The sequence below is a fragment of the Oncorhynchus mykiss genome, chromosome 5, assembly GCF_013265735.2.
Source record: "Oncorhynchus mykiss isolate Arlee chromosome 5, USDA_OmykA_1.1, whole genome shotgun sequence".
Taxonomy (NCBI): domain Eukaryota; kingdom Metazoa; phylum Chordata; class Actinopteri; order Salmoniformes; family Salmonidae; genus Oncorhynchus; species Oncorhynchus mykiss.
Window position 1 is genome coordinate 20,699,689 of NC_048569.1, and position 21,097 is coordinate 20,720,785.

Consider the following 21,097-nt stretch of genomic DNA (forward strand, 5'->3'; position numbering starts at 1 on the left):
GGCACGGTAGAATAGGTTCAAGGCATAATGTACAGACAAAGATATGGTAGGATGTGAATACAGTGAGGTTAAACATATGCATGAAGTGACGATGAAAGAGATATTGTCTCTAGAAATATAATTTCAACCAGGTGATGTCACCGCATGTGTGGTAGGTGGAACTAAAGTGTTTAAAACGGTGTATTGAGCAGGGTTAGAGGCTCTAGAGTGAAATAAGGCAATAATTACTAACCAAAACAGCAATGGACAAGGCACATTGACGTTAGCGAGAGGCATGCGTAGCCGAGTGATCGTATGAGTCCAGTGAGTGGCTTCAGGCAGCTAGTGGGCCGCGGCTAGCAGGCTAGCGGATGGGCATTCAGGGGACGACGCGATGGCGGAGCCAGTTGAGAAAACCCCATCACGCGAATCACGTCGGTGGTCCAGTCGTGATGGGTCGGCGGGGATCCAGGCCAGTTGACAAAATAGGTATTGTAGCCCAAGGAGTGGCTGATGGACCTCTTTGGCTAGCCGGGAGATGTGCCTAGCAGATGGGCCTAGCAAGTCTAGCTCCAGGCTCATTGGTTCTTGCTTCGGGACAGAGACGTTACCCAGGAGTGGCCACTCGAATAGCAGCTAGCTAACTGCGATGATCCAGGTGAATATGGAGAAAAATAAGTCCGATTTGCTCTGGTTTGAGTCACGCTGTGCAGACTGGCGAGAGTTGTCCGTGCTAGAGGTAGCTGATGACCACTAGCAGTGGCTAGCTGACTACTAGCTAGTAGCTAGTTAGCTGGCTAGCTCTGTTGGGGTTGCGATTAAGAGGACGGATCAGCAGGGCTCCGTGTGGTTAACCAGGCTGATTGGCAAACTAGGTATAGTGGCCAAAGAAATTGTCCGATGGGCCTCTTTAAGCTAACAGTCCGAAGTGCTCTAGAGAGCTAGCGGGCCGCAGCTAGCTAGTAGCCAGTTAGCTGGTAGCTAGCTTTTGATGGGGGTTCCGGTTCTTAAGTATAAAAATAGCAGATCCGTACCACATTGGGTGAGGCGAGTTGCAGGAGAGTATATTCAGTCCATATATGGAAAGTGATATTAAAATATATATGAAAAAAAACACAACAAATAAAAACTGTTTCCACGGAAGGGACAAGACAAAAACACACGTCCGACTGCTACGCCATCTTGGAATATTTTGTGTAACAAGCAATATTTGTGTGTAACAAGCACTTCAGCGATGATACATATGAATGAGATACGCAATCTGAAATAACGGGGACAGAAAACTGAAGCATACTAAAAGATCCAGCTGTTGCTACTGTATTTCCCAAGTGTCACAACATATAGGCCTCGGTGCTCTACAGCTTAGCATATGTGTCCTATGTTTTTAAGGAAGGAAGGGTTGAGAAACTATACATTGTGTCACAATGGAGAACAGAATGTCCAAAAAACATTTGGATAAATAAACATAGGCTATATAGTCTTTTGGGCTAATGTGAAGACATACAGTGCCTTGCGAAAGTATTCGGCCCCCTTGAACTTTGCGACCTTTTGCCACATTTCAGGCTTCAAACATAAAGATATAAAACTGTATTTTTTTGTGAAGAATCAACAACAAGTGGGACACAATCATGACGTGGAACGACATTTATTGGATATTTCAAACTTTTTTAACAAATCAAAAACTGAAAAATTGGGCGTGCAAAATTATTCAGCCCCCTTAAGTTAATACTTTGTAGCGCCACCTTTTGCTGCGATTACAGCTGTAAGTCGCTTGGGGTATGTCTCTATCAGTTTTGCACATCGAGAGACTGACATTTTTTCCCATTCCTCCTTGCAAAACAGCTCGAGCTCAGCGAGGTTGGATGGAGAGCATTTGTGAACAGCAGTTTTCAGTTCTTTCCACAGATTCTCGATTGGATTCAGGTCTGGACTTTGACTTGGCCATTCTAACACCTGGATATGTTTATTTTTGAACCATTCCATTGTAGATTTTGCTTTATGTTTTGGATCATTGTCTTGTTGGAAGACAAATCTCCGTCCCAGTCTCAGGTCTTTTGCAGACTCCATCAGGTTTTCTTCCAGAATGGTCCTGTATTTGGTTCCATCCATCTTCCCATCAATTGTAACCATCTTCCCTGTCCCTGCTGAAGAAAATCAGGCCCAAACCATGATGCTGCCACCACCATGTTTGACAGTGGGTATGGTGTGTTCAGGGTGATGAGCTGTGTTGCTTTTACGCCAAACATAACGTTTTGCATTCTTGCCAAAAAGTTCAATTTTGGTTTCATCTGACCAGAGCACCTTCTTCCACATGTTTGGTGTGTCTCCCAGGTGGCTTGTGGCAAACTTTAAACGACACTTTGTATGGATATCTTTAAGAAATGGCTTTCTTCTTGCCACTCTTCCATAAAGGCCAGATTTGTGCAATATACGACTGATTGTTGTCCTATGGACAGAGTCTCCCACCTCAGCTGTAGATCTCTGCAGTTCATCCAGAGTGATCATGGGCCTCTTGGCTGCATCTCTGATCAGTCTTCTCCTTGTATGAGTTGAAAGTTTAAAGGGACGGCCAGGTCTTGGTAGATTTGCAGTGGTCTGATACTCCTTCCATTTCAATATTATCGCTTGCACAGTGCTCCTTGGGATGTTTAAAGCTTGGGAAATCTTTTTGTATCCAAATCCGGCTTTAAACTTCACAACAGTATCTCGGACCTGCCTGGTGTGTTCCTTGTTCTTCATGATGCTCTCTGCGCTTTTAACGGACCTCTGAGACTATCACAGTGCAGGTGCATTTATACGGAGACTTGATTACACACAGGTGGATTGTATTTATCATCATTAGTCATTTAGGTCAACATTGGATCATTCAGAGATCCTCACTGAACTTCTGGAGAGAGTTTGCTGCACTGAAAGTAAAGGGGCTGAATAATTTTGCATGCCCAATTTTTCAGTTTTTGATTTGTTAAAAAAGTTTGAAATATCCAATAAATGTCGTTCCACTTCATGATTGTGTCCCACTTGTTGTTGATTCTTCACAAAAAAATACAGTTTTATATCTTTATGTTTGAAGCCTGAAATGTGGCAAAAGGTCGCAAAGTTCAAGGGGGGCGAATACTTTCGCAAGGCACTGTAAACCCACTAACGGTCCCGCACATTGAGGTATATGATAAGAGTTCATTCATCAAAGTAAAGTTGAGCTACTTACTCGTTAGATAACTGTCCATTTGGTCCAGCTGGAACATGGGTGATTCTCTAATTCGTCTTTGGAAAATAGCATTTTTTTTCCAGGACATCAGAGTTTCTGTGGGCCGCAAAAGCAAACTGCTCATCATCATCCTTATATTCCTCCATTTCTGTAAGAATTCTAGTCACGTATTAAAATTCTCTGCAGCACAAATATTCCTCATTCGTAGCATTGGTACGCAATTGCTACACCACTACTACCAGTCTATGTTGATTCTGGGGATGGGTTGTGACTGTGGTCCAGCTACTGCTTCGGCTGCGGTAGCTAGAACGGCGGTGGCCATCTGAAGATAAATTTGCCTAAATTCTTCATCCAAATTCGTGGGGCTCAAAAAAATATGGTTTCAACTACACCATCAGCGCTCCTTCGGTAGTTTTCATCATCACCTGCGAGTATTTAGTCATCAGGCTTATTTGAAGGTTGTTGTTTACTTGGTATAACGAATGTGTAAAGCTGTGTTCACATCTCTGCTGAAAAAAAGTTGTTACCCATCTCCCTGCTGTGGCAGTAGGCTACTTAAAATAATTATATAAAATAATTGCAAATGTTTTAGGTGGAAAAGAAGAGTCAGATTTCCTGACTCAAAACTGATAGTACTTTTGACAAAAAATAACTAACTTGGCCGTACACTTTCAATAAAACAACACATTTTGCCCACGGATTTCTGAATCATTAATTCACTGGCAACAGAGAAAAGTGAGGCCTGCATCCAGTAACGTCACATTTTTTAGGCTGTTTCAGTACAGCACTACAGGGAGAGGGAAAACTTCCCTGAACTAGTTTCAATGTATGGAATCACTTGGGAGTTTCTGGATTTTGGGTAAAAATCTCCTTTAGGAAAAAAGTTAGGCAATAACCTTGAAGTGTTTTTTTTTCTCAGAAGACTTCTGGCAGGGATATGAATCTTTCCATCTCTGCCTTGCAAGTCTTTAATTATTTAGTGATTTTCCACAGATTAGATACAGTGTAGGTTTGCTTGTTTGTCCGTAAACATCGGCGCTTGAAAGGGAAAGGGAAAGGGGGGTAGTTGTCCAACTGAATGTATTCAACTGAAACCGACATTAGAGCGTTTTTGAAATGAGAAAAGGGGGGAAAACTATTTGTAGTGAGTGTAAAATAACGTGCAATATCCAAAAAAGTCTGGAAACCATTTGCTGAGTTCTATTCATGAGAACGTTATTGTATTACTGTTTCCATTAAATACATTTTGCATAATGAACTGTATTTCTATGCAGAATCTACCTTTGAGTACCATTAACATATGCATTTTAATCATCTATTTATTAGTGTGTAATGTCTTAATACCCATTATAAGGTATACTAAACTCCATCTACTCCCTGCACTCCAGTGAGTCTAGCTTTAATCAAGCACATCTCAGGTATTTTTTTATATTTGAGATATGTTGCTGTCATTTTTTCTTTTTTGGAAGGCTCAGAAACTACCATGTTTACAGAGAGAAGCACCACATTCCCATATAAACTTTGGGTAGCACCAACATACCTGCATACTATTTGAGATATGTATTAGATCCAGGTCTGGCTACCATTGACCCTAACCTCTCCTCTTCTCTCTCTCAAGTATTTGAGTTACAGTCAGTATGTACTAAAGTCTAGACCCAGGTCTGGGATCCACCCTGTCCCTAACCCACCCCTCCCTTTCTCTATCCCCACACAGGACAACAGCCGTCGGGTGGAGAACATGCTGAAGCTGTGGATCATCGAAGCCAAGGACATTCCTGCCAAGAAGAAGTACTTCTGCGAGCTGTGTCTGGACGACACCCTGTACGCCCGCACCACCTGCAAGCTCAAGACCGACAACGTCTTCTGGGGCGAGCACTTTGAGTTCAACAACCTCCCGGCTGCCAAGAGCATCACGGTCCACCTCTACAAGGACTCGGACAAGAAAAAGAAAAAAGACAAGAACAATTACATCGGATTGGTCAACATCCCAGTCGCCGCGGTGACGGGAAGGCAGTTCATGGAGAAGTGGTACCCGGTAAGCACTCCGACGCCCAACAAGGGGAAGACGCCAGGGCCCATGATTCGGATCAAGGCCCGCTACCAGAGCATGAACATCCTGCCTATGGAGATGTATAAGGAGTTTGCAGAGTACACCACCAATAACTACATGTTGCTGTGCTCCGTGCTGGAGCCTGGCATCAGTGTGAAGAACAAGGAGGAGATGGCTTCTGCACTGGTCCATATTCTACAGAGCACCGGCAAGGCCAAGGTAGGAACCCAGCGATCATAAAGATGACTCGTTCACAAACACATTTACTTTTGTTTTACAAATGTTTTGGTTCAATTTGCTCTCAATGTTTCCTGTCTAAGACTTTGCTCAAGGTAGCAACTGCAACAGGAGCGTTGACTAAGTAAGGTCAATGTCTGTCATCCTCTGTGCAACACACAGCTATCAGAACTCAGCTTTTATTCTGTATTACAGTAGTATTCTATGTCACCGAGTTCAAACTGAAGGCAAGTCAACCTCAGGAATGTGGTCGAACCTGACTAAATGCTTTTTAAATATTTGACCTGGGCCAGCAGCTGTCTCAGCAGAGCCAGAGGCCAGAGGGTGTATTTCCTGTTTGTTTAATAGAGTCTTCACTTTTTCCTTTTAACCGCTAGTGGAGCAGATGGGCTCATGTTAGTTTAACAGAGAAAGTATTAGATCCCAAACTGATGTTAATCCACCCTCAGTTCTCCTTAGTTCATTTTCCTGCAGGGTTGTAGAGCTCATAGATGTTTGGGATGGGTTGTAAAGCTCAGAGATGTTTGGGATGGGTTGTGAAGCTCAGAGATGTTTGGGATGGGTTGTGAAGCTCAGAGATGTTTGGGATGGATTGTGAAGCTCAGAGATGTTTGGGATGGGTTGTGAAGCTCAGAGATGTTTGGGATGGGTTGTGAAGCTCAGAGATGTTTGGGATGGGTTGTAAAGCTCAGAGATGTTTGGGATGGGTTGTAAAGCTCAGAGATGTTTGGGATGGGTTGTGAAGCTCAGAGATGTTTGGGATGGGTTGTAAAGCTCAGAGATGTTTGGGATGGGTTGTGAAGCTCAGAGATGTTTGGGATGGGTTGTAAAGCTCAGAGATGTTTGGGATGGGTTGTGAAGCTCAGAGATGTTTGGGATGGGTTGTGAAGCTCAGAGATGTTTGGGATGGATTGTAAAGCTCAGAGATGTTTGGGATGGGTTGTGAAGCTCAGAGATGTTTGGGATGGATTGTGAAGCTCAGAGATGTTTGGGATGGATTGTGAAGCTCAGAGATGTTTGGGATGGGTTGTGAAGCTCAGAGATGTTTGGGATGGATTGTAAAGCTCAGAGATGTTTGGGATGGGTTGTGAAGCTCAGAGATGTTTGGGATGGATTGTAAAGCTCAGAGATGTTTGGGATGGGTTGTGAAGCTCAGAGATGTTTGGGATGGGTTGTGAAGCTCAGAGATGTTTGGGATGGATTGTGAAGGTCAGAGATGTTTGGGATGGGTTGTGAAGCTCAGAGATGTTTGGGATGGTTTGTGAAGCTCAGAGATGTTTGGGATGGGTTGTGAAGCTCAGAGATGTTTGGGATGGATTGTAAAGCTCAGAGATGTTTGGGATGGGTTGTGAAGCTCAGAGATGTTTGGGATGGGTTGTGAAGCTCAGAGATGTTTGGGATGGGTTGTGAAGCTCAGAGATGTTTGGGATGGGTTGTGAAGCTCAGAGATGTTTGGGATGGATTGTGAAGCTCAGAGATGTTTGGGATGGGTTGTGAAGCTCAGAGATGTTCGGGATGGTTTGTGAAGCTCAGAGATGTTTGGGATGGGTTGTGAAGCTCAGAGATGTTTGGGATGGATTGTAAAGCTCAGAGATGTTTGGGATGGGTTGTGAAGCTCAGAGATGTTTGGGATGGTTTGTGAAGCTCAGAGATGTTTGGGATGGGTTGTGAAGCTCAGAGATGTTTGGGATGGGTTGTAAAGCTCAGAGATGTTTGGGATGGGTTGTGAAGCTCAGAGATGTTTGGGATGGTTTGTGAAGCTCAGAGATGTTTGGGATGGGTTGTGAAGCTCAGAGATGTTTGGGATGGATTGTAAAGCTCAGAGATGTTTGGGATGGGTTGTGAAGCTCAGAGATGTTTGGGATGGTTTGTGAAGCTCAGAGATGTTTGGGATGGGTTGTGAAGCTCAGAGATGTTTGGGATGGGTTGTAAAGCTCAGAGATGTTTGGGATGGGTTGTGAAGCTCAGAGATGTTTGGGATGGTTTGTGAAGCTCAGAGATGTTTGGGATGGGTTGTGAAGCTCAGAGATGTTTGGGATGGGTTGTGAAGCTCAGAGATGTTTGGGATGGGTTGTGAAGCTCAGAGATGTTTGGGATGGATTGTAAAGCTCAGAGATGTTTGGGATGGGTTGTGAAGCTCAGAGATGTTTGGGATGGATTGTGAAGCTCAGAGATGTTTGGGATGGGTTGTGAAGCTCAGAGATGTTTGGGATGGGTTGTGAAGCTCAGAGATGTTTGGGATGGGTTGTGAAGCTCAGAGATGTTTGGGATGGGTTGTAAAGCTCAGAGATGTTTGGGATGGGTTGTGAAGCTCAGAGATATTTGGGATGGGTTGTGAAGCTCAGAGATGTTTGGGATGGGTTGTAAAGCTCAGAGATGTTTGGGATGGGTTGTGAAGCTCAGAGATGTTTGGGATGGATTGTGAAGCTCAGAGATGTTTGGGATGGGTTGTGAAGCTCAGAGATGTTTGGGATGGGTTGTGAAGCTCAGAGATGTTTGGGATGGGTTGTGAAGCTCAGAGATGTTTGGGATGGGTTGTGAAGCTCAGAGATGTTTGGGATGGGTTGTGAAGCTCAGAGATGTTTGGGATGGGTTGTGAAGCTCAGAGATGTTTGGGATGGATTGTAAAGCTCAGAGATGTTTGGGATGGGTTGTGAAGCTCAGAGATGTTTGGGATGGGTTGTAAAGCTCAGAGATGTTTGGGATGGGTTGTGAAGCTCAGAGATGTTTGGGATGGATTGTGAAGCTCAGAGATGTTTGGGATGGGTTGTGAAGCTCAGAGATGTTTGGGATGGGTTGTGAAGCTCAGAGATGTTTGGGATGGGTTGTGAAGCTCAGAGATGTTTGGGATGGGTTGTGAAGCTCAGAGATGTTTGGGATGGGTTGTAAAGCTCAGAGATGTTTGGGATGGGTTGTGAAGCTCAGAGATGTTTGGGATGGGTTGTGAAGCTCAGAGATGTTTGGGATGGGTTGTGAAGCTCAGAGATGTTTGGGATGGGTTGTGAAGCTCAGAGATGTTTGGGATGGATTGTAAAGCTCAGAGATGTTTGGGATGGGTTGTGAAGCTCAGAGATGTTTGGGATGGATTGTGAAGCTCAGAGATGTTTGGGATGGGTTGTGAAGCTCAGAGATGTTTGGGATGGGTTGTGAAGCTCAGAGATGTTTGGGATGGGTTGTGAAGCTCAGAGATGTTTGGGATGGGTTGTAAAGCTCAGAGATGTTTGGGATGGGTTGTGAAGCTCAGAGATATTTGGGATGGGTTGTGAAGCTCAGAGATGTTTGGGATGGGTTGTAAAGCTCAGAGATGTTTGGGATGGGTTGTGAAGCTCAGAGATGTTTGGGATGGATTGTGAAGCTCAGAGATGTTTGGGATGGGTTGTGAAGCTCAGAGATGTTTGGGATGGGTTGTGAAGCTCAGAGATGTTTGGGATGGGTTGTGAAGCTCAGAGATGTTTGGGATGGGTTGTGAAGCTCAGAGATGTTTGGGATGGGTTGTGAAGCTCAGAGATGTTTGGGATGGGTTGTGAAGCTCAGAGATGTTTGGGATGGATTGTAAAGCTCAGAGATGTTTGGGATGGGTTGTGAAGCTCAGAGATGTTTGGGATGGGTTGTAAAGCTCAGAGATGTTTGGGATGGGTTGTGAAGCTCAGAGATGTTTGGGATGGATTGTGAAGCTCAGAGATGTTTGGGATGGGTTGTGAAGCTCAGAGATGTTTGGGATGGGTTGTGAAGCTCAGAGATGTTTGGGATGGGTTGTGAAGCTCAGAGATGTTTGGGATGGGTTGTGAAGCTCAGAGATGTTTGGGATGGGTTGTAAAGCTCAGAGATGTTTGGGATGGATTGTGAAGCTCAGAGATGTTTGGGATGGGTTGTGAAGCTCAGAGATGTTTGGGATGGATTGTGAAGCTCAGAGATGTTTGGGATGGATTGTGAAGCTCAGAGATGTTTGGGATGGGTTGTGAAGCTCAGAGATGTTTGGGATGGGTTGTAAAGCTCAGAGATGTTTGGGATGGGTTGTGAAGCTCAGAGATGTTTGGGATGGGTTGTGAAGCTCAGAGATGTTTGGGATGGGTTGTGAAGCTCAGAGATGTTTGGGATGGGTTGTGAAGCTCAGAGATGTTTGGGATGGATGTTCAACAGAACAAAAGAGAAGAGAGGCGTTGGTGTTAGCTGTTGTGTTAGCAGGCCTAGATTAACCCACTGTGTTAGCATTGTGTTTTGAGCTTGTTTTGGGGTCGGTTCTGAGAGATGATCTCTCATCCAGGTAGCAGTCTACACTCTACCACACTACCACACCCACTCTCTCTCTCAAGCTATCAAGTTGGCCACCTACTGCAATGCCTATTATTGTACTGTATGCAACATTCATTGGCTGCTGCCTCGGTGAGAGGAGGTTTCTTTGCTCTTTTCTCTTTATGTTATTTTCCAGTTGCCAAGGACAACTTGAGCGCAAGCCAGCCAGCAATGACGCTCTTGACATTGTCTCCTGAACATAGCTTTGAAGCTCCCTGACTTTCTCTCTCTGACTGACTTCATCAGTCTAGTCTCTCTCTCTCTCTCTCTCTATTGGATACGCTGTGTAGCCCCTCTAGTCTCTCTCTCTCGCTCTCTCTCTCTCTCTCTCTATTGGACATGCTGTGTAGTCCCTCTAGTCTCTCTCTCTCTCTATTGGATATGATGTGTAGCCCCTCTAGTCTCTCTCTCTCTCTCTCTCTCTATTGGATATGCTGTGTAGCCCCTCTAGTCTCTCTCTCTCTCTCTATTGGATACGCTGTGTAGCCCCTCTAGTCTCTCTCTCTCTCTCTCTCTCTATTGGATATGCTGTGTAGCCCCTCTAGTCTCTCTCTCTCTCTCTATTGGATACGCTGTGTAGCCCCTCTAGTCTCTCTCTCTCTCTCTCTCTATTGGACATGCTGTGTAGCCCCTCTAGTCTCTCTCTCTCTCTCTATTGGATACGCTGTGTAGCCCCTCTAGTCTCTCTCTCTCTCTCTCTCTATTGGACATGCTGTGTAGCCCCTCTAGTCTCTCTCTCTCTATTGGATACGCTGTGTAGTCCCTCTAGTCTCTCTCTCTCTCTCTATTGGACATGATGTGTAGCCCCTCTAGTCTCTCTCTCTCTCTCTCTCTCTATTGGATATGCTGTGTAGCCCCTCTAGTCTCTCTCTCTCTCTCTATTGGATACGCTGTGTAGCCCCTCTAGTCTCTCTCTCTCTCTCTCTCTATTGGACATGCTGTGTAGTCCCTCTAGTCTCTCTCTCTCTCTATTGGATATGATGTGTAGCCCCTCTAGTCTCTCTCTCTCTCTCTCTCTCTATTGGATATGCTGTGTAGCCCCTCTAGTCTCTCTCTCTCTCTCTATTGGATACGCTGTGTAGCCCCTCTAGTCTCTCTCTCTCTCTCTCTCTCTATTGGATACGCCGTGTAGCCCCTCTAGTCTCTCTCTCTCTCTCTATTGGATATGCTGTGTAGCCCCTCTAGTCTCTCTCTCTCTCTCTCTCTCTCTCTCTCTCTCTCTCTCTCTATTGGATATGCTGTGTAGTCCCTCTAGTCTCTCTCTCTCTCTATTGGATACGATGTGTAGCCCCTCTAGTCTCTCTCTCTCTCTCTCTATTGGATACGCTGTGTAGCCCCTCTAGTCTCTCTCTCTCTCTCTCTATTGGATATGCTGTGTAGCCCCTCTAGTCTCTCTCTCTCTCTCTCTCTCTCTCTCTCTCTCTCTCTCTCTATTGGATACGCTGTGTAGCCCCTCTAGTCTCTCTCTCTCTATTGGATATGCTGTGTAGCCCCTCTAGTCTCTCTCTCTCTCTCTATTGGATACGCTGTGTAGCCCCTCTAGTCTCTCTCTCTCTCTCTCTCTATTGGATATGCTGTGTAGCCCCTCTCTCTCTCTCTCTCTATTGGATACGCTGTGTAGCCCCTCTAGTCTCGCTCTCTCTCTCTCTATTGGATACGCTGTGTAGCACCTCTAGTCTCTCTCTCTCTCTCTCTCTCTCTCTCTCTCTCTCTCTCTCTATTGGATATGCTGTGTAGTCCTTCTAGTCTCTCTCTCTCTCTCCCTCTATTGGATAGGCTGTGTAGCCCCTCTAGTCTCTCTCTCTCTCTCTGTTGGATACGCTGTGTAGCCCCTCTAGTCTCTCTCTCTCTCTCTCTCTCTCTCTCTCTCTCTATTGGATACGCTGTGTAGCCCCTCTAGTCTCTCTATCTCTCTATTGGATACACTGTGTTGTCCCTCTAGTCTCTCTCTGTCTCTCTATTGGATACGCTGTGTAGCCCCTCTAGTCTCTCTCTCTCTATTGGATATGCTGTGTAGCCCCTCTTGTCTCTCTATCTCTCTATTGGATACACTGTGTAGTCCCTCTAGTCTCTCTATCTCTCTATTGGATATGCTGTGTAGCCCCTCTATTCTATCTCTCTCTCTCTATTGGATGCACTGTGTAGTCCCTCTTGTCTCTCTCTCTCTCTATTGGATACGCTGTGTAGCCCCTCTAGTCTCTCTCTCTCTCTCTATTGGATACGCTGTGTAGTCCCTCTAGTCTCTCTCTCTCTCTATTGGATACGCTGTGTAGCCCCTCTAGTCTCTCTCTCCCTCTCTCTCCCTCTCCCTCTCTCCTCTCTCCCTCTCTCCTCTCTCTTCTCCATCTCTCTCCTCTCCCTCTCTCTCTCCCTCTCTCTTTCTCTCCCTCTCACTCTCCCTCTCGTCTCGTAGTAGAGGCTATTTACAATCAGGAACCATGGACTTCTGGGAACAATTATTTTGGTGGATAGAGCTCAGCTGGCCACAGCAAACAGGAAACATCTTCTTCTGCTGTTAGTGTTTCTGTTGTACTGCCCTGGAGGTAAACCAACCTAACGGATGGTATTAAGTGGCTCTTCATCCACAGGAGCAGACAATCGGATAACAAATTCACCCTCCCTCTCTCTTCTATCTCTCCATTCCTCCATCCTCCCCTTCTTCCCTTCTTCCCTGCGTCGCCCTCGAGTAGCAGAGTCCTCATTATTTAATTAGATGAAGTGTAAACATCCCCTCTTCTCTTCTGTCTCAGCGCTCAATTTGGTCTTCATGGGGCAGCAGCACTGCTAGTCTGTATGATTCATTGCTTCAAACCATGTGCTGCTTCGTGCCATCTCACACACAAAAACACACACCCTGCAAATTAGTGTCTCAGGGCACAAGTTGGTTTTCTTGGCAGACAGCTGCTGAGTCTTTAACAGGTTGTTATTGTTAATAGTGAGTGAGATAAGAGTAAGGTTCAAATCAAATGTTATTTGTCACATGCAATACGAATACAACAGGTGTAGACTTTATCGTGAAATGCTTACTTACGAGCCCTTTCCCAACAATGCAGTTAAAAACATAGTTAAAGTAACTATAAGGAGGCTATGCAAGGAGCACCACTACAGAATCAATGTGCTGGGGGTACGAGGTAGTTGAGGTGATTGAGGTAATAAATGCATGTAGGTAGGGGTATTCAAGATAGATAACAAAGAGTGTGAGAGAGTGTGTGTGTGTGCGTGTGCGTGCGCGCGTCTGCGTGTTTGTGTGTGTGTGTGTGTGGTTGTGTATTTGTTTCTTAGATATGGTGCCAGTTGTGACTTCTATGAAGGTATGGATCATTTGGGCGGGTTCTTTCCCCTGCAGTCTGCTGCTGTTCCACTCCCCAGTTCCAGCTCTGACTACAAGGTGAAACTCAAGCTGCCAATCAATGGAATCTGTCCCTCTAGGTCTCCCTCTTCCTCTCTCCTCTATCACTCCCAATTCTTCTCTCATCACTCCTTTTTGTCTTTCCCGCGCACGACTCCAATACCATCCTTAAATTTGCAGATGATACGATGGTGGTGGGCCTGATCACTGTTGATGATGAGACAGCCTATAGGGAGGAGTAAAGAGACCTGGCAGTGTGGTGCCAGGACAACAACCTCTCCCTCAACGTCAGCAAGACAAAGAAGCTGATTGTGGACTTCAGGAAACAGAGGGCCGAGCAAGCCCCCATTCACATCGGTGGGGCTGTAGTGGAGCGGGTTGAGAGCTTCAAGTTCCTCTGTGTCCACATCACTAAGGATCTATCATGATCCACACACACCAACACAGTCGTGAAGAGGGCACGACAACACTTCTTCCTCCTCAGGAGGCTGAAAAGATTTGACATGGGCCGTCAGATCCTCAAAAAGTTCTACAGCTGCACCATTGAGAGCATCTTGACTGGCTGCAAACCCACTTGGTATGGCAACTTATTGGCATCCGACCGCAAGGTGCTACAGAGGGTAGTGCGTACAGCCCAGTACATCACTGGGGCCGAGCTTCCTGTCATCCGGGACCTCTATACCAGGCGGTGTCAGAGGAAGCCCCTAAAAGTTGTCAAAGACTCCAGTCACCCAAGTCATAGACTGTTCTACACCAAAAGGCTCCTGTACAGCTTCTACCACCAAGCCATAAGACTGCTGAACAGTTAATCAAATGGCCACCCGGACTATTTGCAATGACCACCTTTTTTTATGGTACTGACTCCTCTTCACTGAACTCTACCCACACACTCACACATACTACACCAGGGATCATCAACTATATTCAGCCATGGGCCTATTATAATTTGTAGACGGCAAATTGACCCTCAAGATAGCCCAAACGGATATAATATTTGGATCAAACATAATCATTGCAAACCTTGCATACATTTGTATACGATCACATGCAGTTTATTAGGTGCACCCCATCTGGGTCGGACCCCTCTTTGCCTCCATAACATCCTGAATTCTCCGGGGCGTTCTGCAAGGTGTCAGAAACATTCCACAGGGATGTTGGTCCACGCTGAAGCGATAGCATCATGCAGTTGCTGCAGATTGGACGGAGCTAAATTCATGCTGCGAACAACCTGTTCCATCTGTCGTGCATGAAAAGCCCCAGGAGGCCATTTCTGATATACTGGATGTGGCGCGCCTGGCACTGACGATCATACCACACTCAAAGTCGCTTATGTCACTCATCTTGCCCATTCTAACGTTTAGTCGAACAGTAACTGAATGCCTCAATGCCTATCTGCCTGCTTTATATAGTAAGCCACAGCTACGTGACTCACTGCACACACATACACACACACAGACCTGGCTGGTGAGTGTATATCGCTCTATTATGCGTGGGAATAGTTTGGAACAAAGTTGAAATCACTTGGAGATGATTTACGTGTCTTTTTAGTCTTTTATGTCCCAAAAAATGTTATAAATAAATCACCTGCGTGCCAATTTTGGGAACCCTGTACTGCACTGACACTCATACACACACACACACACACACACACACACACACACACACACACACACACACACACACACACACACACACACACACACACACACACACACACAGCTTCAAGTTCCTCTGTGTCCACATCACTAAGGATCTATCATGGTTCAAACACACCAACACAGTCGTGAAGAGGGCACGACAACACTTCTTCCTCCTCAGGAGGCTGAAAATATTTGGCATGGGCCCTCAGATCCTCAAAAAATTCTACAGCTGCACCATTGAGAGCTGGTTGACTGGCTGCATCACCGCTTGGTACAGTAAGGCAACTGCTTGGCATCTAACCGCAAGTCACTACAGAGGGTAGTGCGTACGGCCCAGTACATCACTGTGGCCGAGTTCCCTGTCATCCAGGACCTCTATACCAGGCAATATCAGAGGAAGCCCCTAAAAGTTGTCAAAGACCCCAGCCACCCAAGTAATAGACTGTTCTCTCTGCTACTGCATGGCAAGTGGTACCTATGCACCAAGTCTGGAACCAACAGGAACCAGAACAGCTTTAGTTTGTGTGTTTGCATTGATATGGAGGCTATGTGTGCCTTTTCATTTTTTAAATGTAATTCTGTCCTTGAGCAGTTCTTGTCTATTGATGTTCTGTATGTTATTCTGTATTATGTTTTATATGTTGTGTGGACCCCAGGAAGAGTAGTTGCTGCTTTTGCAACAGTTAATGGGGATCCTAATAAAATACCCCACAAATACCATAAGACTGCTAAATAGTTAGTAAACTAGTTAACCAAAAATACCATAAGACTGCTAAATAGTTAGTAAACTAGTTAACCAAAAATACCATAAGACTGCTAAATAGTTAGTAAACTAGTTAACCAAAAATACCATAAGACTGCTAAATAGTTAGTTAACTAGTTAACCAAAAATACCATAAGACTGCTAAATAGTTAGTAAACTAGTTAACCAAAAAGACCATAAGACTGCTAAATAGTTAGTAAACTAGTTAACCAAAAATACCATAAGACTGCTAAATAGTTAGTAAACTAGTTAACCGAAAATACCATAAGACTGCTAAATAGTCAGTTAACTAGTTAACCAATAGCCACCTGGACTGTCTGCATTGACCTTTTATGCTGTAACTTGTTTTGACTCATTATCTACATGCCCTCTTTTACGCTGCTGCTACTCTCTGTCCATCATATATGCATAGTCACTTTAACCGTACTTACATACTACCTCAATAAGTCTGACTAACAGGTGTATGTAGTCTCGCTACTCTTTTTTCAAATGTCTTTCTACTGTTGTTTTATTTCTATACTTACCTACACACACACACACACACACACACACACACACACACACACACACACACCATGCACATTTACAAAACAACAAACATACAGTACACACACACACACACACACACGCACACACACACACACAGACACATGGCTTCCCCCCCATATCTGCAGGGTGCTGATGATATTGGGTGAAAGCCGTACTCCAACTATCGAGAGGGAGAGGGAAAAGGGGGGATGGAGGAAGGGAGAGGGAGGGAGGAAGGAGGGAGAGATGGAAGGTTGATAGAGGAGAGGGGGGGGGGGGGGTTCCTGTCCCAGCCCGGGGCTGTTAAGCCAGGGTTATTGATCGAACGAATCGTTGATGTAATCTCTCTTACCCCCTGTTTTCTACAGCGTTATCACTGCAATTCCCAAAAGCCAGAACGCCATTGTCCTTGTCTTCACTCCTTTATTGGAAAGGCTTCCTGTCTTGACTCTGGGGGTTTATGGTGTACACTATTAAACACTATGCACACCGGTGTGTGTGTCTCCTCCCCTGAAGCTATTGAATAATCAAACAGGGTCAACCACATACAAGGACAGGCCAATTTAAAGAGCGTGGACGTGGTGGAGGAAAATGCCAAGACAGTCTCCCCCTCTCTCTCTCTCTCGCCTCCTCTACCCCACATTATCACATTATTTTAGTTGGCTCTCACTCCTGCATTTCTCTCTCATTTTGCCATGGAAACACCTTACAGAAGGAGAGACAGATCTGCATGCGTCAACACGGGAACGAAGGACTGCTTTTGTCTTCTTCTTAACGAGGGACTCATTCCTGGGCTGTACTGTACCTACCTGTGATAGCCACTTCATGTGACGCTCCAATACGGGAACGGAATGTGTTCTGTTGGTTAGGGTCTGTTCAGGTTTGTGTGTGTAATTAATCATTATTTGGGTGCTATTTGTCCTGTAACACACTTAGACAAGTGTGTTGTGTAAGTGTGTTTCTTTCAGAAAGCCCTGTCTATCCCACCGCCTTACAGTCACGTATGACATCACAGATAGGGTGTGTGTGACAGCCGCAAGGACTGCTGTCACAGCCAGTGTCACCATTGTCCAGCGCCTTCCTCAAGGGCACAGAGACAGATTTTTCCACCTTGTCGGCTCCGAGATTAGAACCAGCAACCGTTTGGTTACTGTCCCAACGCTCTTAACCTCGAGGCTACCTGCCGCCCCCTGTGTGTGCGTGTATGTCCATGTTTTATTTGTGTTTTGCAATTAGATGTACACCTGACGCAGGCAATGTCCAAGTCCTGATTTCTTCAGCTATTTGTTCTGTATCCAGCTCCTGTCCATGTTGCTATGTGCGTACATACAGTAATACTCTGTTTGTTCTATCGGCAGTCTTGTTCTTGTGTGACATGATGCCTCTTTTCAGACATGATGCCTCTTTTCAGACATGATGCCTCTGTTCAGACATGATGCCTCTGTTCAGACATGATGCCTCTGTTCAGACATGATGCCTCTTTTCAGACATGATGCCTCTTTTCAGACATGATGCCTCTGTTCAGACATGATGCCTCTGTTCAGACATGATGCCTCTGTTCACACACTTATGCATACTCACACATTCTCTCTCTCTCTCTCTTTCACACACACACACACACACACACACACACACACACACACACACACACACACACACACACACACACACACACACACACACACACACACACACACACACACACACACACATGCGCGCATACGCATACTCACACACACTCTCTCTCTCTTTCACACACACACACATTTCTATGGCCTCACTACTGCCCCAGAGAAAATACAACTAAGCTGTCACACATACACGCACACCCTATCTCTGATGTTATTTGTGGCTGTAAGGCGCTGGGATAGACAGGGCTTTATGAGTTTTGCTGCCAGGTAAGGCAGTCTGCAGGGAGACTCTCATCTGCTGGAGTTTGATGTCTTGTACTCCCTCTTCTCTTCCTCTCCCTCTTCCCTTCCTCTCCCCTTTCCCTCCCTTCCCTTTTAATATCTCTCATATCTCTCATGAAATGTGAACACATTTCCCATGCCAATAAAGCCCCTTTGAATTGAATTGATTGAGATGGAAAGAGAGAGAGGAATAGAGAGATAGACATAGAGAGGGGTGGAGGGCAGACAGCGGAGGGAGAGAGAGAGATGGGTGGAAAGCAGACAGAGGAGGGAGAGCGAGAGGGGGGTGGAGGGCAGCCAGAGGAGGGAGAGAGAGAGATGGGTTGAGGGCAGACAGAGGAGGGAGAGAGAGAGGGGGGTGGAAAGCAGACAGAGGAGGGAGAGAGAGAGGGGGGTGGAGGGCAGACAGAGGAGGGAGAGAGAGAGATGGGTTGAGGGCAGACAGAGGAGGGAGAGAGAGAGATGGGTGGAGGGCAGACAGAGGAGGGAGGGAGAGAGAGAGAGGGGTGCAGGGCAGACAGAGGAGGGAGAGAGAGAGATGGGTGGAGGGCAGACAGAGGAGGGAGAGAGAGAGGGGTGGAGGGCAGACAGAGGAGGGAGAGAGAGAGAGGGGTGGAGGGCAGACAGAGGAGGGAGAGAGAGAGGGGGGTGGAGGGCAGACAGAGGAGGGAGAGAGAGATGGATGGAGGGCAGACAGAGGAGGGAGAGAGAGATGGGTGGAGGGCAGACAGAGGAGGGAGAGAGAGAGATGGGTGGAGGGCAGACAGAGGAGGGAGAGAGAGAGATGGGTGGAGACGAGATCATAATTGGCTGACATTCTGCCGGGTAAAGGAAAGACAAGAAGAACTTCCAGTCTAATGATGGGCCGGGTGGCTGCCCATTCACAGAGGAAAGGTCAATATTATTGTGCTCAGCAAATGGAAGGGAGTTTTCTCTTTCACACAGTTTTTGCTTCACTCTCTGGCGTGTGTGATAACAGAAAGCCTCTCTTATTGCTGCACATCAAGCTCTGATTGGCTTCCAGCTGCTAGGCTTTGATTATCTGGGATAACAGGCTTAGAACTACAGAACCTGTCTGAGTTGAGCACCCCCCTCTCTCTTTCTCTTATTTCTCTCTGATTCACTTTCTCTCTCTCTTTTCTCCCTCTCTCCTTTACTCTCTCCTTTTCTCTCTTTCTCTCTGTGTCTGTCTCTCTCTCTCTCTCTCTTTCTGTCTCTCTCTCTCTCTCTCTCTCTCACTCTCTCTCTCTCTCTCTCTCTCCTCTCACTACATCTGTTTCTTCTCTCTTGTCCTCACCCTGTTGGGCCGCTCTGATTAACCAGATGTTCAGGGACTTCACAGCTCTGTTTCCAGCATGAACAAAAAGTGACTAAACTCCAAAAGAGGGAAACTAACTCGTAAGCATGTCTTCCTTTAATGTTAGGATCATTTTTAGAGAGTGGTGATGTATCATTCATTACTCCCTATATGTTCTACTCACACTGAGTAACAATCAAATTGTATTTGTCACATGCCTCATCAAATCAAATCCAAGTTTATTTATCACGTACACCGAATACAACAGGTGTAGACCTTACTGTAAAATGCTTACTTACAGGCTCTAACCAATGTTGCGGGGGGAAAAAAGGTGTGTGTGTGTGTGTGTGTGTGTGTGTGTGTGTGTGTGTGTGTGTGTGTGTGTGTGTGTGTGTGTAGGTAAGTATAGAAATAACACAACAGTAGAAAGACATTTGAAAAAAGAGTAGCGAGACTACATACACCTGTTAGTCAGACTTATTGAGGTAGTATGTAAGTACGGTTAAAGTGACTATGCATATATGATGGACAGAGAGTAGCAGCAGCGTAAAAGAGGGCATGTAGATAATGAGTCAAAACAAGTTACAGCATAAAAGGTCAATGCAGACAGTCCAGGTGGCTATTGGTTAACTAGTTAACTAACTATTTAGCAGTCTTATGGTATTTTTGGTTAACTAGTTTACTAACTATTTAGCAGTCTTATGGTATTTTTGGTTAACTAGTTAACTAACTATTTAGCAGTCTTATGGTATTTTTGGTTAACTAGTTAACTAACTATTTAGCAGTCTTATGGTATTTTTGGTTAACTAGTTAACTAACTATTTAGCAGTCTTATGGTATTTTTGGTTAACTAGTTTACTAACTATTTAGCAGTCTTATGGTATTTTTGGTTAACTAGTTAACTAACTATTTAGCAGTCTTATGGTATTTTTGGTTAACTAGTTAACTAACTATTTAGCAGTCTTATGGTATTTTTGGTTAACTAGTTAACTAACTATTTAGCAGTCTTATGGTATTTTTGGTTAACTAGTTTACTAACTATTTAGCAGTCTTATGGTATTTTTGGTTAACTAGTTTACTAACTATTTAGCAGTCTTATGGTATTTTTGGTTAACTAGTTTACTAACTATTTAGCAGTCTTATGGTATTTTTGGTTAACTAGTTTACTAACTATTTAGCAGTCATGGTATTTGTGGGGTATTTTATTAGGATCCCCATTAACTGTTGCAAAAGCAGCAACTACTCTTCCTGGGGTCCACACAACATATAAAACATAATACAGAATAACATACAGAACATCAATAGACAAGAACTGCTCAAGGACAGAATTACATTTAAACAATGAAAAGGCACACATAGCCTCCATATCAATACAAACACACAAACTAAAGCTGTTCTGGTTCCTGTTGGTTCCAGACTTGGTGCATAGGTACCACTTGCCATGCAGTAGCAGAGAGAGCAGTCTATTACTCGGGTGGCTGGGGTCTTTGACAACTTTTAGGGGCTTCCTCTGATATTGCCTGGTATAGAGGTCCTGGATGACAGGGAACTCGGCCACAGTGATGTACTGGGCCGTACGCACTACCCTCTGTAGTGACTTGCGGTTAGATGCCAAGCAGTTGCCTTACTGAACCAAGCGGTGATGCAGCCAGTCAACCAGCTCTCAGTGGTGCAGCTGTAGAACTTTTTGAGGATCTGAGGGCCCATGCCAAATATTTTCAGAAGTGTTGTCATGTCCTCTTCACGACTGTGTTGGTGTGTTTGGACCATGATAGATTCTTAGTGATGTGGACACAGAGGAACTTGAAGCTCTCGACCCGCTCCACTACAGCCCTGTCGATGT

The 21,097-nt window shown here is 45.2% G+C and overlaps 1 protein-coding gene across 7 annotated transcripts in view; it reads left to right on the top strand.

Annotated features, from left to right (window-relative positions):
- The window catches only part of LOC110522816 (disabled homolog 2-interacting protein), a 251,182-nt gene that overhangs the window by 191,615 nt on the left and 38,470 nt on the right, over window positions 1-21,097 (top strand). For all 7 annotated transcript variants that reach the window (XM_036977016.1, XM_036977020.1, XM_036977017.1 and 4 more), the window contains one exon: window positions 4,899-5,453. In XM_036977016.1, coding sequence (XP_036832911.1) covers window positions 4,899-5,453 — 555 coding nt within the window. The remainder of the gene's footprint in view (window positions 1-4,898; window positions 5,454-21,097) is intronic.